Source organism: Myotis brandtii, unplaced genomic scaffold, assembly GCF_000412655.1.
Source record: "Myotis brandtii unplaced genomic scaffold, ASM41265v1 scaffold99, whole genome shotgun sequence".
Classification (NCBI taxonomy): Eukaryota; Metazoa; Chordata; class Mammalia; order Chiroptera; family Vespertilionidae; genus Myotis; species Myotis brandtii.
The window spans coordinates 626,856-642,865 of NW_005372121.1; the positions used below are offsets into that span (position 1 = coordinate 626,856).

The 16,010-nt window shown below is 38.2% G+C and overlaps 1 protein-coding gene across 1 annotated transcript in view; it reads right to left on the bottom strand.

The window, feature by feature from the left end:
- The window catches only part of WDR49 (WD repeat domain 49), a 113,355-nt gene that overhangs the window by 29,235 nt on the left and 68,110 nt on the right, over window positions 1–16,010 (bottom strand). Inside the window, exons 13-15 of the mRNA XM_014533560.1 lie at window positions 12,340–12,521; window positions 4,788–4,897; window positions 2,102–2,248 (exon numbers count right to left, since the gene is read on the bottom strand). Coding sequence (XP_014389046.1) covers window positions 2,102–2,248; window positions 4,788–4,897; window positions 12,340–12,521 — 439 coding nt within the window. The remainder of the gene's footprint in view (window positions 1–2,101; window positions 2,249–4,787; window positions 4,898–12,339; window positions 12,522–16,010) is intronic.

Sequence of the window (16,010 nt, forward strand, 5' to 3'; positions counted from 1 at the left end):
ATATTTTAAAATGTCACATATGAAAGCATGCTTAAAGTTACTAATCATCCGAGAGATGCAAATCAAAACAACGAGATACCATCTCACACCTGTCAGAATGGCTATTATCAACAATGACAAGTACTGGGGAGGATGTGCAGAAAAAGGAACCCTCGTGCACTGCTGGTGGGAATGTAGACTGGTGCAGCCACTGTAGAAGACAGTATGGAGTTTCCTCAGAGAGTTAAAAATGGAACTTCCATTTACCTAGTAATCCCACTTCTAGGACTATATCCCAAGAAACCAGTAACACCAATCAGAAAGGATATAGGCACCCCTTTGTTCATAGCAGCACAATTTACCATAGCTAAGATTTGGAAGCAGCCTAAGTGCCCATCAGCAGATGAATGGATTAAAAAACTGTGGTACATCTACACAATGGAATACTATGCTGCTATAAAAAAGAAGGAACTTTTAACATTTGCAACAACATGGGTGGAACTGGAGAGCATTATGCTAAGTGAAATAAGCCAGTCGGAGAAAGATAAATACCACATGATCTCACTCATATGTGGTATCTAATGATCAACATAATTTGATGAACAAGAATAGATCGATCTAGAGACAAATGGTAGAGGAGGGCGGTTAGAGAGCAACCAAAGGACTTGTATGCATGCATATTAGCATAACCAGTGGACACAGACACTGGGGCGGTGAGGGCTTGCCCGGGGTGGGAATGGCTGGGGGGCAGGGGTCAATTGGGGAAAAAAGGAGACATATGTAAAACTTTAGACAATAAAAAAAAATTTAAAAATATGTCGACCAGCTGTTTTCCCTTTCCATAGGGAACCAAGCAAAGACAAGGGGCCTGAACTTCCTCAAGCATGGACATGAAGAAATGCCTCCTTCCTACAGGGTTATTATTTCTCAAGGAGGATGCCAAATCTCCATCTCGAGAATTGGAAAAGTTTAGAAACCACAGATCTCAGAAGATGGTTGGAGTGTAGTTCTGATCTTTTGATTGTTACGAGCTGAAACTTGCACTTTTCATTAATTATTTTAAATGAGTTCCCTGTGGTGTCCATATGCTTTCTGACTGCCTCACTGAGAATCAGGTTGTGCTGTCTGCGCTCCCGCAGGGCCTCTCCTTACGGGGAACATTTTTTCACAGATATTATTCTTCAAAGTCTTAGAAGCCTATATCAGGCTGAAAAACAGAGCATCCTTTTACACATCTTGTTTCCGAATCTTGAGAGAGCATTCGCTTGTATTTCCTAAGTTCAGCTTTCTTGTCTACTCATCATATTAGCCTAGCACTGCAGCTGGAAGGCTCCAAGACAATACATTTTAAGTAGCCTCTATTTGTTCTTTGGATTCGACATGAGTGAGATAATGTGATACTTATCTTTCTCTGACTGGCTTATTGCGCTTAGCATAATACCCTCTAGGTCTCGATCATATGTGGAATCTGAAGAACAAAATAAACTGATGATAACAAAATATATCCAAAGACATAGAAACATGGGGCAAGACTACAGAATCTCAGATGGGTGGGAAGAGATTAACCAAAGAATTTATATGCAAATATGCATAACCAATGGGCACAGACAATAGTGAGGGGAAGACCTGGGGTGGGGGTAGGGGCGGGCTAGAAGGGGGCAATGGGGAAAAAGGGGGACATCTGTAATACTTTCAACAATAAATTTAAAAAATGAATAGCCTTTTATTTGTAGTGTTTTAAATGAAAGGAACAAAACCAGATGGGCAGAGACTCTGCTCTAAGGCAGCCTTATGATTGTCTCTTTCTCGGGTATGTTTGAAAATTAAGATTATGTGGCGGGAAGGCTTCCCATCCGTAGCAACTCATAATACATCTTCATGGCATTCTGACTTGAGAAAAGTGACAAAATAAAAATATTCTTTTAATGTATCCCAGCGTGTTGGCTGTCCCTTCCGAGAGCACTGATGAGCAGCTGAGCTATAAATCTTACCAGTCAAACCACACCTCATTTCACTGCAACCCAGAAGGCAAACACGTGAGGCTTTCATTTCTACTTTACTTTTCTAATCGATTGAGTTTCAAAGGGAGGGATGCGGAAGTGGACAATGGCTGTGGACTTACTCTCAGAGAGCGATGGGGGCTCTGGAGTTTGGGGACACGCCTCCTCTGGCTCTTCCCTAAAGTATTTCTCAGGGTCCAGAAGAAAAGCTGGTTTGTTCACTTCCGGTAGCTCTTTCAGGACTCCGATGCTTAATGACCTAAATACGCCTTCACAACAGCAGGTGTTGGGGGGAAGATAGAAATAAAAGTCCAATATTTAATTCCTCAGAAGGAGCCAGCACATTTCCAAGTTAATTTTTTTTAAATTTAACCTTCCTGTTACTCAGCTGGTTCAGCTGCAGTCATCAGCAAACCCTATAAGCACAGCTGTTCACAATAAATCCATGGTCCTTTCATGCAAAGGAATCAAAAGCAACCCAAAGCTCCCCATTCATTTTTTTTTCGACTCTTTTGCTATTTTCCCTTGAAAATTAGTATTCTGCAGTTTTAGAAAAGCTTCAGTTTCTCTTTTATCTATAAGAAAATTGTAGTCTTTGTGACAGGAAATCTGTTTTTTAAGCATTTAGTTTAACAACATCTCTAAATGTTTGAATTTGCAGGTACTTTCTCATTTTACTAACATGTAAACCAGAGCTGTGTTGTTGTATATATGATGCATACAATGAGATGATGGAAAGGAAACCTCTTTTGATCACACACCCGTAAAAGCATAGTCTTGGACAATGAAAACATTTTCTCTTTGCTTCATAGGATAAATGGACAATAGATTGGAAGCCTACAAACCTTAATTCAGGATGTGATTGTACGTTTGATAGTTAACTCTGCAGAGATGGGAACTGCGCTTTGGTCATTGTGATGGCTCAGGATCTAGGAAAAGTGAACTGATAGACTCAGCACCTGCTATGGGACAGGTCCTGTGCTGTCAGTGGTTCTCAAACTTTGCCAGGCTTCAGACTCACTTGGAGGAATTGTTAAAGCATAAGCTAACGACTATACACTACTTTGGTTCTTATTTAGTAGGGTGGGGTGGGAACTTACATTTCTAAGTTCCAGGTGGTGTTGATGCCATTAGGCTAGAGAACAACGTTTGAGAAGCAGTGTGTTATGTCAAACCAAAGGAGAAATCTCCACAACCTGTAAAATGCCATTATGCCCTGCTGACAGATAAGGACATAGAGGTGGGGCTCAAGATGTTTTAATAACTTGCCCGAATTTACATAGCTAGTAAACATAGACCTTGGGCTTAAGCTCAAGTATCTTTCACTCCAAAGGTTGTGCTCCAAGGTATAATAATAACAATAATAACATCTATACTAATAAAAGGGTAATATGCTAATTAGACCGGGTCGACCGGACATATTCCGGACGTCCGACTTCCTTCCGGTCAAAGCCACGGTGGCAGGGGCTGAGGCAGAGGCAGTTAGGGGTGATCAGGCCAACAGGGGAGCAAGCAGTTAGGGGCGATCAGGCCACTGGGGGAACAAGCAGTTAGGGGTGAGATCAGACAGGTGGGGGGAAGGAAGCAGTTAGGTGGCAATCAGGCCAGCAAGGGAGGGCAGTTGGGGGTGATCAGGCCAGCAGGGAAGGGCAGTTGGGAGCAATCAGGCAGGCAGGCAGGCAAGCAGTTAGGAGCCAGCGTTCCCGGGTTGTGAGAAGGACATCCGACTGCCAGTTTAAACCAGCAGTCGAACATCCCCCAAGGGGTCCCAGATTGGAGAGGGTGCAGGCCGGGCTGAGGGACACTCCCCCCACCCCCCATGCATGAATTTCATGCATTGGGCCTCTAGTTGCTAATAAAATTGCATTGAGTTTCTATAATATGTCAGGCACTATTCTAAGTGCTTTACATGTAATATCTCTTGTAATCCTGACAAAAATCCTATGGAGTAGATCAGTTTATAAATGTGCATTGAATATTAACAAATAAGGATGTACCTTTTGACAGCAAAATTTCAACTCAAATTCTAAAATTAAAATATCTGTTCTCTGAAAGTGCAGCTTTCCCATGGACATAGTTGAAAAAAGATTCATACTATGTGAAATAGTCTCATCATATGATGGAACCTCAGGACTGATTCTCCCTATGCTTTTTTTAAATTGAATTTATTGGGATGAGAATGGTTAATAAAGTTGTACAGGTTTCAGGTATACAATTCTACAATGCATCATCTGAACACTGTATTGTGTGCTTATCACTCCAAGTCAAGTCTCCTTTCACCACCATTTATCCCCCCTTTACCTTCTTCTACATCCCCCAACCCCTCTTCCCTCTGGCAATCACCACACAGTTAAATAATACACTTGAGTATAATAATGGTTCCTTTGTTTCAATTACTTTTTTATAATTATGTTTCTAGTCAGCCAATAACTAAATGAATGCATCATTCTGGGTGGCTATGGGCTTCCTAAGAGCAAAATTTGTTTTTATTCATTTTCATCTCTAAACACTTTGGGGAAAGAATTAACATTCTGTGCCAATGCTATTTTGGGAACTATAGTGGGCAGGTTACATGTGCTTTCTGGCTTAGATCTTACATGTCCGTCGCTTGTACATTGTGCAGCCTTGGACAAGTCACTTAATGTCTCTGAGCCTCACTTTCCTCCTTTGTTAAGTGGGGTCTCAGGACCTTCCTTTCAAGTTTATTAAGGAACACCAATATTCCTGGCACACACAGTAGCTATTTGTTATTCATATCAATCAGTAAAATAATAACACTGTAAATATATATCAGTGGTAATTACTTACTGGATGATTTTTGTAGAACTTCACTGCTGTAAAGGTTATGTGTTTTTTTCTTATATATATTTCTTTCCTTATATTTTATAGCTAAATTTATAACTTCTGATGATCCGACACTGGAAGAGAATAATTCATGGTGAAATAAAATTAACCACAAAGGATGAACAGACACTCTCTGGCTATAAATACTGTATATCTGTTACTTTGACCAAAAAAAAACAAACAAAAAAAACCCTCTATCCTGTGGACCTAAATAGTGACATTTGTTTATACCAAACAAGCCAAATCTTTGAATAAAATGCCTGCTGGCCATGTGATAATATAAAATGGTAAGAGCTAGAGAGGCTGAGAGGCTAAAGAAAAGCTCCTGTACTCATAACAAGTGGTAGGTCAGAGAAAAAGCTATGCAGAAGAAAATTTTATAGAAACACACACAATGTGCCAATTATGCGGGGTAATCAGTGAGATGTGTCAAAAACTCTTTTATCTGATGTCAGGCTGTATCTTCACTTATGATGTACAAAATTCAGAAAAATTCAGCATTTTTGAGGATTCTCATATGAATCTATAAGAAAATTTTAGCTTAGCTTGAATCCAATGAAAATAGTTTTATCAATAAAACATAGAGTGAAATCATTATATAGTTGTATATAATTCCAGGCAGAAAATGAGAAATGATCTCAAACATATTTCACACTCACTGTCATAGACCCCAAACTTAATGACTACACATTTCATTGCCAAAAGTCTGACTCCTTAGTTTATTCTGCACTATGGCAGTTTATCAGACTTTCCTTGTTTTTCATGTCTTTGGAAGTTTCGATGAATACTTGTCAGATTTTTTTGTAGGATGTCCCTTAATTTGGATTTGCCTGATGTTTTTCTTATGGTTAGATGGGAATTATGGGTTGTTGGGAGGAAGTCAACAGAGATGAATCCATTTTCTCACCACATCTTATCAAGGGGACACGCTGTCAACCTGACTCACTGCTTTGGATGTTAATTTCCTCACCTGGCCAAGGTTGTGTTGGCCAAGTTTCTGCACTTCCTTTTAAAAGTTATATTTTCCCTTCCTTTCTATACACTTCTCTCTGGAAGCAAATTTCTAAGTACAGCCCACACGTAAAGGGGGATGAGGAGGGGAACTCTACTGCCTTGATTGGGGTAGTATCTACATAAACTTTTTGGAATTATAGATTTTCCTTTTCTTTAGGAAATCTTAGCCTTCCAAAAGACGGAGGTCAGGTGGCAGTTTTTCCCCAGATTACACTGGAATGGCCTCCCTCACAACACGGATCTCCTATGAAGAGGGACATAATCGTTTAACCACTATCTGGGCTTTGAAGACATGAACAACGGTACATTAGAGTCATTTGAAGATGGTAGGAGAATCTGTAACAATGAGAAGTTGGTGTCAGATACAAGAAGGACAGAGTATGGTGCTGTTAGGCCTTATAGTTATTAAGTTGAGAATTTTTTTCCAGAAAAGTATTATTGAAATAAATTGAGGTACAAAAGATTGAGGCAGGCCTAGAAGTAGTGGGGTCTATCTTTGGACTAGTTAATACCAGGCCTTGATTTCCCCCTAAACATCCTGAACTGTTTCCTGCTTTTAGACTACTTGCTTTCTCACCCAGTGGTATTCAAATCAAACATCTTTTGTATAAAACAACAGACTTTGACTATCTCTACTAAAGAGTTTAAGCCACAGAGGGAGAGAAGTGGGCAGAAGGTATGAGCGAATCTCCTAGAAACTGCAACAGATTTCACTCCTTAGATGAAAGTCTAGGAAATGGAGCTGTATTGACAAAGCTCCAAAGCAAAGAGCAGTTCTGTGAACAACCAGACCACGGATTTAACTTCATATTCAGAGGCCAGCCTAGTGCTTCTTTTCCAAAGACATCTGACATTTGAGAGAATGGTTACTGTGAAAATGTACAGGAAACTAGAAAGAGGTGAATATTCCTAAAAGTCCAATATTCCTAATGGATGAAGACAAAAAAGCAGAAAAACGCAATAAAGAGTTTTGAGTTTAAAACTTTTGCAAACATGTCTTACATGGTGGTGCAAGAAAGTGGGTCTACTATGGGCTCTGGTAGTCTTGCCATCAATTTTATGAGAAGGAAAGGCTCTAAATGACCAGCCATCCCTCGGTCTTGGATGTAAAGGGAAGAATGATGTGTGGCAAATCCCCCACTGCCCTTCTATACCTAGAGTAGCACCTTATACATAGCAGGTACTTGGCAAAATATTTGATCACTTGACTAAGAAACCAATAACTTTTCAATATGATGCTTTTTGTACAGACAGTATGGAGTGATGGCACAGAGTACCGACTCTGGAGCCAGAATGCCTTTTGTAGGATGCCTGGTTCACCTCTTGCTGGCTGATTGACACTGGGCGAATCATTTAACCTCCGTGTACCTTGCTTCCCTAGTAGTGAAACAGGGGTCATAATTGTAGCTATCTCTAAGGATTACAGTGACAATTAATTGAGCTAAACACATAAAGACCTAGAACAGTGCCTGGATTATTCTAAGAGTTTAATAAGTATTGGCTATCACATTAAGTAAAAAAAGACAATTCTTTCTACTCAAAGCAGAGAATTCAAATACTCCCTACAGCCAGTTCTAAGACTCCTAGGAACCAGCAGAATGATGAGACAAAAAATAAGGACATACAGCATTTACAGAGATAATAATTTGCTGTACAAGTATTTTTAAGACTTAAATTTCAAAAGTTGAGTAGACTTTCATTTGCTTTCATTTGTCATGCATGTATGTATGATAGTTCTTGCCACAGATTGTTGGTGAAAGGAGACTGTCAGTCCTCCAAGTGTTTTATGTCACATAAGACCTGATTTAAAATTAGATTTTATTGCTTTGTGTATTTTTTCCCTTATAGTTGGCCACAAATTTTCCAATTTAATTTCTCACATAAGACCTACTGGCAGAATAATTAAGTAATCAATAGCATATAAAGAATATTAAATATCAGTTCCCTCATCACTGTATTATAGAATTTAGAACATCATAATTATTTCACATGTCTAAAAACCATTAATTTTAATTATGCCTTCTGCCTATATAAACTTACTGAGATATAAATGGAAATTTCTGTTTCATTTTCTATCTGGTTTTTAAATCCTGGCTTCTTATAATTAACCCTATCCCCATAAGTAACTTTTTTAATGATAGCCAAAAGAAAATTGATAGATAAAAGCAGGCAGAAAAGACTCACTCTTCATTGTTCTAATATAAGAATGAAGATCAATGAAAGAGACCTTACAAATGGACAGATTTGACTTTAGCATCAGAGCCATTCTATAATAATAAAAGCGTAATATGCTCATTAGACCAGACATCCTTCCTGATGTCCTTCCAGACGACCTTCCGGATGAAGCCCTGGCTGTGAGGGTCAAGGCAAGCCACCGTGGCTGTGAGGGCTGAACCCCTTGCATGAATTTCATGCATCAGGCCTCTAGTTCTATAATAAAGAGTGATTCAATAACAGAGATGGCGACTGTGAGATGGTGAGCACATCCCATAGCAATTATTCAAGAGGAGGCTGGGGATATGCTTTTCTTAAGGCTGTCACAGGAGTTAGTTTCATGGACTTCTACTATCTCAACTTCGCTATTGAATTATTGAAGGTTAATATGCATGTGAAAAAATGTTCACTTCTACAAACAATTAAAATATGCAATTTAAAACAATAATGAAAGATCATGGCAACAGTTTTAAGACAATGACAATAGTCAGTGTTGGTTCAGAAGGCAGCCATTCTCATATACGCTGGAGAGAGAGCCCATGTGTAGGGGTAGCATTTTAGCAAGATGACCCAAGGGCCTTTAACACTTTTCACTCAGCAACTCCACCTCAAAGAATTTATTCTAATGTTGAATTCAGCTCATTGCTCTAACAATTGCATATGAATGTATTTAAAGAAATGTTTTCCCAGTTAAAATTTATAAAGTCTACATGTTTGAAAAGAAGAGAATGGTTAAAAAGCCACATGATACATTTCTAGGGAGTCATTAATGAATATTGGTGTCTGTGGACACACATATTAAAAATACAGGAATAAACTTGCTGTATATTTTTGAGCGATAACACAGGTTATAAATTATGTATACTAAATCATCATTTTTATACACTGCACATTTATTTATTAGCATAAGTATGCCCAGAACAAGCCAGGAGAGTGAAAATTCCTAAGTCTTAGCAATGGCTTTGCTATAGGTGATTTCTCTTTATCTTCTTCTCCTTGCTTATTTGTACTTGCAAATTTTCCCTAATGAACATGTATTATTTTTATATTAAAAATATCCTAAGGTTATATTTTCTAAATTATTTTGTGTGTATTTTTCTAGATTAATTTTCTGTGAATTCAGAAACCAAATATTGCCATAAACGAAGAAAAATGCATGTCCACTGTAGTTTTTGCTGCCTATTTTATACTTTAATTTATTTCTTCCTCTTTTTTTCATTTTCTAATGGTAATTTTTGTAGAACCTAAGAGAGGGCAAAATCTATTTCTCTGTATCAATTGTTAACTTAGCATTAGGACTTCCTTATTCTCTGAAATTCTATATTCATCTTCATTTCCCCAGGGCTTAAATGGAAAATGACATTTAAACACCTACGTACTTCTCAGACATAATATTATAAAATGCCTTCAGCACTTTGGGAAACTGGTATGCATGTATAAACCAGAAGAAAACCTATGCCAAGGTTTTTATCCTGGGGAAAAAATCTTAGGTGTTAAAATGAGAACACAGTTTTAAATTTTTAAATTGTTTTCTTCATTTTGCCTGCTTCTCCCATTTTTATTGGCTTTTTCTTTTTGCTTCTCCATCTTTCTTACTGTTTAACTCCTCCATTAAACATACCCCTGCCTGCATACACATATACAGAAAGTATTTTCCCCCTCTCATCTCTTTAAATTCCTTTACATATTTTTTTTTCATATTTTTGCATATGGACAAGAACTGGTATGATTCTCTCCTTGGATTTAATCTGATTAGGAAAACAGCACATTCTTTAGAATAATCTTTTCTTAAGGAGAAAATAGTCTCTTCAATATTGGACAGAGGCCATGAAAAACATTTTACGGCTGACCATGACTTTGCACCTGTATGTTTTCCACACAAACCTCCTGCGAGAGGTAAGAAGTGACATGACAGTCACTTCTGAAGATACATTTTTTTACCTTTTTCTCTCAATTTGTTTAATAATTCTTAAATGACATTATCCTATACTATTTCATTAATGCAAAGTCTTAAAATCATTTCAATCCAGTCTTCTAACTTAGGTAAAGGCATACATTTCAAAGATCACAGGTATTTTTCGGTGCATTGTCATTTGACAAGATATAGTACAATAGAGATAACTTTGCTTCTTACTGCTGGAAATTTCTCCCAAGGCCTACAGAAACTTACAACCAAGATGAGAAAAATCACTCTGCTGCACACCTATCTACTCTGGCAGAATACAAAGCTCTAGATTTAAGACAAATCTGTGAATTTAGAAACCTATGTATCAGCACTAATTTTCATAACACAAAGTGTCATGCAACAATAGTAAATGTAATAAGATGAGATAGAAGTCAAGAAAGAAGTAAATAGTTCAAATTGCTATCTTTTAATTCTAGGGAAAGGCTTATTTAAAAAATAATAATAACAGTCTGTCACAAGAAAGGGAAAATTAATATATTGGCTGAAATACTCTTAAACAGGAATCTATAACAATTGCCTTTATTCTTTTAGGAGTGTGACAGGAAGAGAAACAATGATCTATCTGTGTGATCCTGGGTAACTTTATTTCCTGATCTATAACATTGCGTTGGATAGCTGGGTGGGGACATTTTGTCATATTGAAAGTCTTTCCATTCCCAGAATTCTATTAGTGTACAGGATTGGTCAAGCTATATTTCTCAATTGAAAAGATCATTCTGCTTGAAAGTTAAATGCCACTTGACATTTCAGTACTCTATAATTCAAAGAAATAGAAGAACAAATACCAAAATGTAATTTAGTGCAACAGAAACTTTTAAAGGGGCTTTTTTCCCCCTTCTATTTACCTGTCAGCAGAGGTCCAAAAGGTCTGAAAGCAAAATAATTAATTAAGAAGTAAAACCTGTCCCCATATTCCTGAAGTAGCTCCAAAACCAACCTGGTGAAACCCAGGCCAACCACCTTTCTAGGATATAAACAGACCCAATATGCAATAACCTAAGAGAGGAGAGGAGGCGTTGGTGTTCACTGAGGCCCACTCCAGAGAGAGTGGAGGGAAGCTTCCCCTTCACTTCAAGCCTGCATTCATACAGATCAAAGAGTTTAATGTGTGCTGTCTGCGGAAAACATGAGAGGAACACAGGCTCATTAATGCTGGCAAAAGTCTACAGGCAAAAAGCTATGGCTGGAGCTACCCAGGTGAGTAAGGTTAGAGGGGACAACCAGGGAGCAGTTGGTGTGGCAAGGATGAGTCAGCTTCCTATTGGCCAAGCAGAAGTTAACCCTAGAGGAGTTGTGTGAGAGGGAAGGCCTGCCAAAGCAGGTACACTGCAACAGAAAAACACCGTGATGTGTATTTCCCAAAGTAACCCCAACTGAGGGCTGGGAGGGGTAGAGCCACAGGAGACTGGCCAAAGATGCATTGATTTGTAAATGTGCAATGCTGAGGTCTCTGAGTGGGGTCCTCAAAGAAGCCACAACGGTACCCCCTTAATTATGGACTTAAATTAATAATAAAGTATCAATATTGATTCATCAATTCTAACAAATGGACCACATTAATGCAAGACACTGGGTGGGGTAAGGTGGGGTATGTAGAAATTCTGTATTTTGTGTGCAATTTTTCTACACTCCTATATGTGTATGGTAAAAAAAATTCATATTAAAGAAAATACAATGAATAAAAGCATCCTTTCAAAAAATAATAGTTGTTTAGTGTGAACAGTAAAATTAAAAGAGCATGGGTTAGCAAGACTATAGGAAACAAAAGAAATAACTGAAGCTGCCTGGCATGAGAGAGAAAGAGGAATGTAATAATGGGATCTAGCAGAGTGGTGCAAAGAGAAGAAAAGGCTGAACAGCATGAAGGAAAGGCCAGAAGCATTCAAAGGAGAGTCATGTCTAATAATCAAAGTTGATCTCTTACAAGTTCTGTCATACAAGCTTCTGTGAAAATTACCAAAACCAGGAGTAAAATCTGACATACATTCTGAGACAGATGCATACATGCATACACACACACATTGTTTTTTAGGAAAGAGGCAAGTTTCCACATTGAGATTGTTGATAGAGCAGAAGCAAAGGACTGGAAGACACTGAATAGAAATCAAGAATTCAATGGAGGCAAGAAATCAGAACCACATATAACCCTGAGGACATACATTCTCTCCCTGCCACACACAAACCTATCAATCCCCCCAATTTTAGAAAAATCTCAAGGTCATCATTGGACATTGCACATAGTACATGAGGAGTTTGGGCCAATCTTACCTAAGTCTTATCTAGACGCCAGTTGACATCTTGGTAACACTTAAAATTACTTACTTGTATGTTGGCTCATCTTTGTCTTTTTTATCAAGTAGAGAATGTTCTGTTGGGTCTAAGCATGATTCCTTGTTAGAAAGTGAAGCAGTTTCCCTTATACTTTCTTCTTGAATCTCACTTTCCATTAAATTATTATCCTTCTTAGGGAAAGAAAAACAGCTTTCAATTTGCCAATGCTTTGCCTATAAAAAACAAAGAGATTTATTTTTTTTATGATTTTTTTCCTTGAACATTCATATGCTACACTCTGAATTAAAGTTGGGGACACACACAATAAAAGAGTAAGACATGGTTTCTGTTCTCCAGAAACTTATAGTCTTATACGGGAGGATAAGACACATACATGTAACTTTAATAAAGGTAGAAAGTGAGTCATAGAAACAGAAATTCCCTGAAAAGATAATAATGAAGTACAAAAAATTGACATTCTTTCTTTAAAATCCTGAATAGTAAGATGAATATTTACTAAAAAGAAAAACAAAGAAAGTTTTTGTTGAAGAATTGTCAGAGTTAATTTTTGATACAACTACTTTTTTTTTCATCTTATTTCCTAAAATATTGAGCATCCCTCACCCCAAAATATCTATAATAATAAAAGTGTAATATGCTAATTAGACCAGACATCCTTCCAAAGACCTTCCAGATGAAGCTGGGGCTGCAAGGGCCGAGGCAAGCTTTCCTCTGTGAGGGAAGCCTGGGTCCGGGTGCCAGAGGGAAGCCAGTGCCAGCAGCCGGGGGAAGGAAGGCCTCCTCTTGCACGAATTTCGTGCATTGGGCCTCTATTATGTTATATAATAGTTTTCACAGATCTTGACTATAATTCTTAATATGTATCCATATACCCAAATGACAATACCAATGACAATCTATTTTATATTTTAAATATAGAATCCATTTCCTTGTCTTCTATCAATTCACATTGTAGACACAGGAATGCACCGGAGAACATAGCCAGAGTGATAGAAAGGTAACATCAGGCATCCCTAGGATGTCTGAGTGACCTACAAACTGATAACCTTGCCAAAAGGGCATGCAAAGTGAAATGCTGACAAAGGCCAGGAGGATAATGACAATGAATGAACCAAGGCTCATCTAAGATGATCAGCGGCAAATGAGATTCGGCCTTACTGGATTAGAGAGAATCCATTTTACAGTTTCTCTCAGGGAATGACATGTTCTTTTTCAAGAGAAGCAAGAAATCTGGATCTTATATGAAATCTTTTTATTTTTAAATGAGGGCAACTAAATCAAATTTTAAACACTGGGTGGGCGAAGAGGAACAAAGTCACTGGCCCCCAGAGGAGGAGGAGAAGTGCCAATAAAATAATTCCACCCAATCCAACTGTGGTGAGCGCTAAAGGAAAGGCACTGAAGGACTGCACAGTGTCTAATTTCTTTTTATACCACAATCACCTGACAGTTTCCTGGGATAAATGTATCTCTATGGCTAAATCATCTCCACTCCCATTTCTCCAGCTCTATAAATAGACATACAAAACCACTTACTTTTACAAATCTAACTTGAAAAGCAATCTCCGATCAATACTATGTTGTAAAAGTGATTCACAGTGATTAAAAACACTTCTTTCATGAAATATGTAGAATCACATTGCATTAAATTTTAAACACTTTAATCAGACTGTATGTGATTTGAAAATTAAGTTTTAACATGGGAAATTAAAATATATTAATGCTTTCCTCCTGTTTTATAACTGCTAACCCAGAATTGATTCAGCTAAAAGACAAATGTGTCATTCAAATGTAGGGCAAAAAGGCACTATGCTTTCCAAATCAAGTTTGTTCAGTAAAAATTGCTCTGATCCTAGTTATATTTACTAAATGGCTCTCCTTATCTACATGTTTTCATCTAACTCCCCTATCTTACTGTAAAAGGGTGTCTCTTTTTTACACACTTGAAGGACATTCACTGTTACTATTCTCCAGTATCTGCTATTTTTCTGTTTCCATCCTTCCTCCCTCCCTTCCCCTTTCCTGCATTAGGGACTAGCAGCACCCTTATTCAAGACAGTTTGATTTTTTTTAAAGGCCTTAACAACATCTTTAACAGCTCAAGCAAAAGGGACTAGAAAATACAGCTGTCCCTGCTTTGCCAGACTTTACTTTGTAAAACTACACCGACTCTTTTTCTGTCTTCAACAGCAGGAAAAAACACAAACAATTTTCATGCAGGGTTTTGGGGGCTGATGTCCTTCAAAATACAAAAGACTTTACAAAACAACTAAGGAAAAATATCAAGGCACAAAAATGAACAGTTTACTAGCACATACTTCTTAATTAAAATAAAATTTAGGTACAGACTTTGGTGGGCACAGTTTATGGCACCCACACATAGAACAGTCTTATTCTTGCTTCAACCCCATCTGGGAGACTTATATTCCGGATGTCACCTGTTTGATGATGCTTTGATTACCTGTCATTCTAACCTCACCTCAGCTCATGTGAACCCATGTGGCCTGTCCGTACAGCAATGTTGGCATTGCATTAACTTCTCAACTGCCCAAAACAGCTTTCCACCTCATGTGTGTTCAGAATGCCAGCGTGCCCCACTCTGTCTCACTCACTACACACCTACGCACACTCGTTTGATTCCCACTCAGATGCTGTTCTCCCTGAGAAAGTCCAGCACCTGCCTCATTTGCAGAGCAGGAGAGACGGTGCAACTCTGGAGCATTACACTGAGACGCCCAGGGTACCCGGCCAACCGTGGGTCCACCTCCCCAGATTAATTTCTAACTTACCCTCACCCTTCACGTCCTGAAAGGTTGTACAGAATTCTTTCCACACAGGTTGACATCATCAAACTGACTTCACACATAGAGCAACAACAGACTTTGTCTTCCAAAACGAAGAGAACTGCTTTGTACTCTCACGGCATGAGAATGGCACCCGAGGTGGCCGAATGGAACCAAGCCAACCAGCCAGACAGAAATGAAAGTATCTCTGTAACCTCACACACCATGTTCGAACAGTCCTGGTTGAAACAGATCAAACCAAGACTTTGTTCCCCAGAGCGCAAAAGGAACAGGAGCAGAGGTCCCATAAAAACAAACAGAATAAAGAACTGAAAGGTGAGAAGATGAATAGTTCCTTTCATCCATTCCCCACTTCGGTATTTTCCCCTCTACACATGAGAGCTTACTTTCATGGGAGCACAGGGTTAAAAGCATGAACTCTGATATAGCCAGCTTGAGTTAAAAGCAAAACTCTACTATTTATTCACTTCTGTGAGCTCTGTACCTTTGTTTTCTCACCTATAAAATAGTACTAATGAAAGTTCTTCCATAATGGATGGGCAATTGTGAAGATTAGATTAGATTATTCATATTGAGACCTAGAACAGTGCCCCAGGAATACAGGAAAAACTCAAAAAATGTTAGCTATTATTATTTTCACAAGAGTAAACCAGATGATGAAGAGCAAGGTTTGGTTTTTCTAAAATGTTCTTTTTGATTATTACCTTGATTATTACTTGACAGTCAGAGTCATCTGTTTCGTATAACATGCTAATATTCTCCACATTGTATTTTACTCAATTTTGAAATGGAAAGAATCCACTTATTTTAGAGGAGAATTTTTTTTCTCAAAAATCCTGGAATACGTTTTAGCTGCACAGAGCATCTTTCCCTGTCTCTGGTGTCCTCACTTGATGG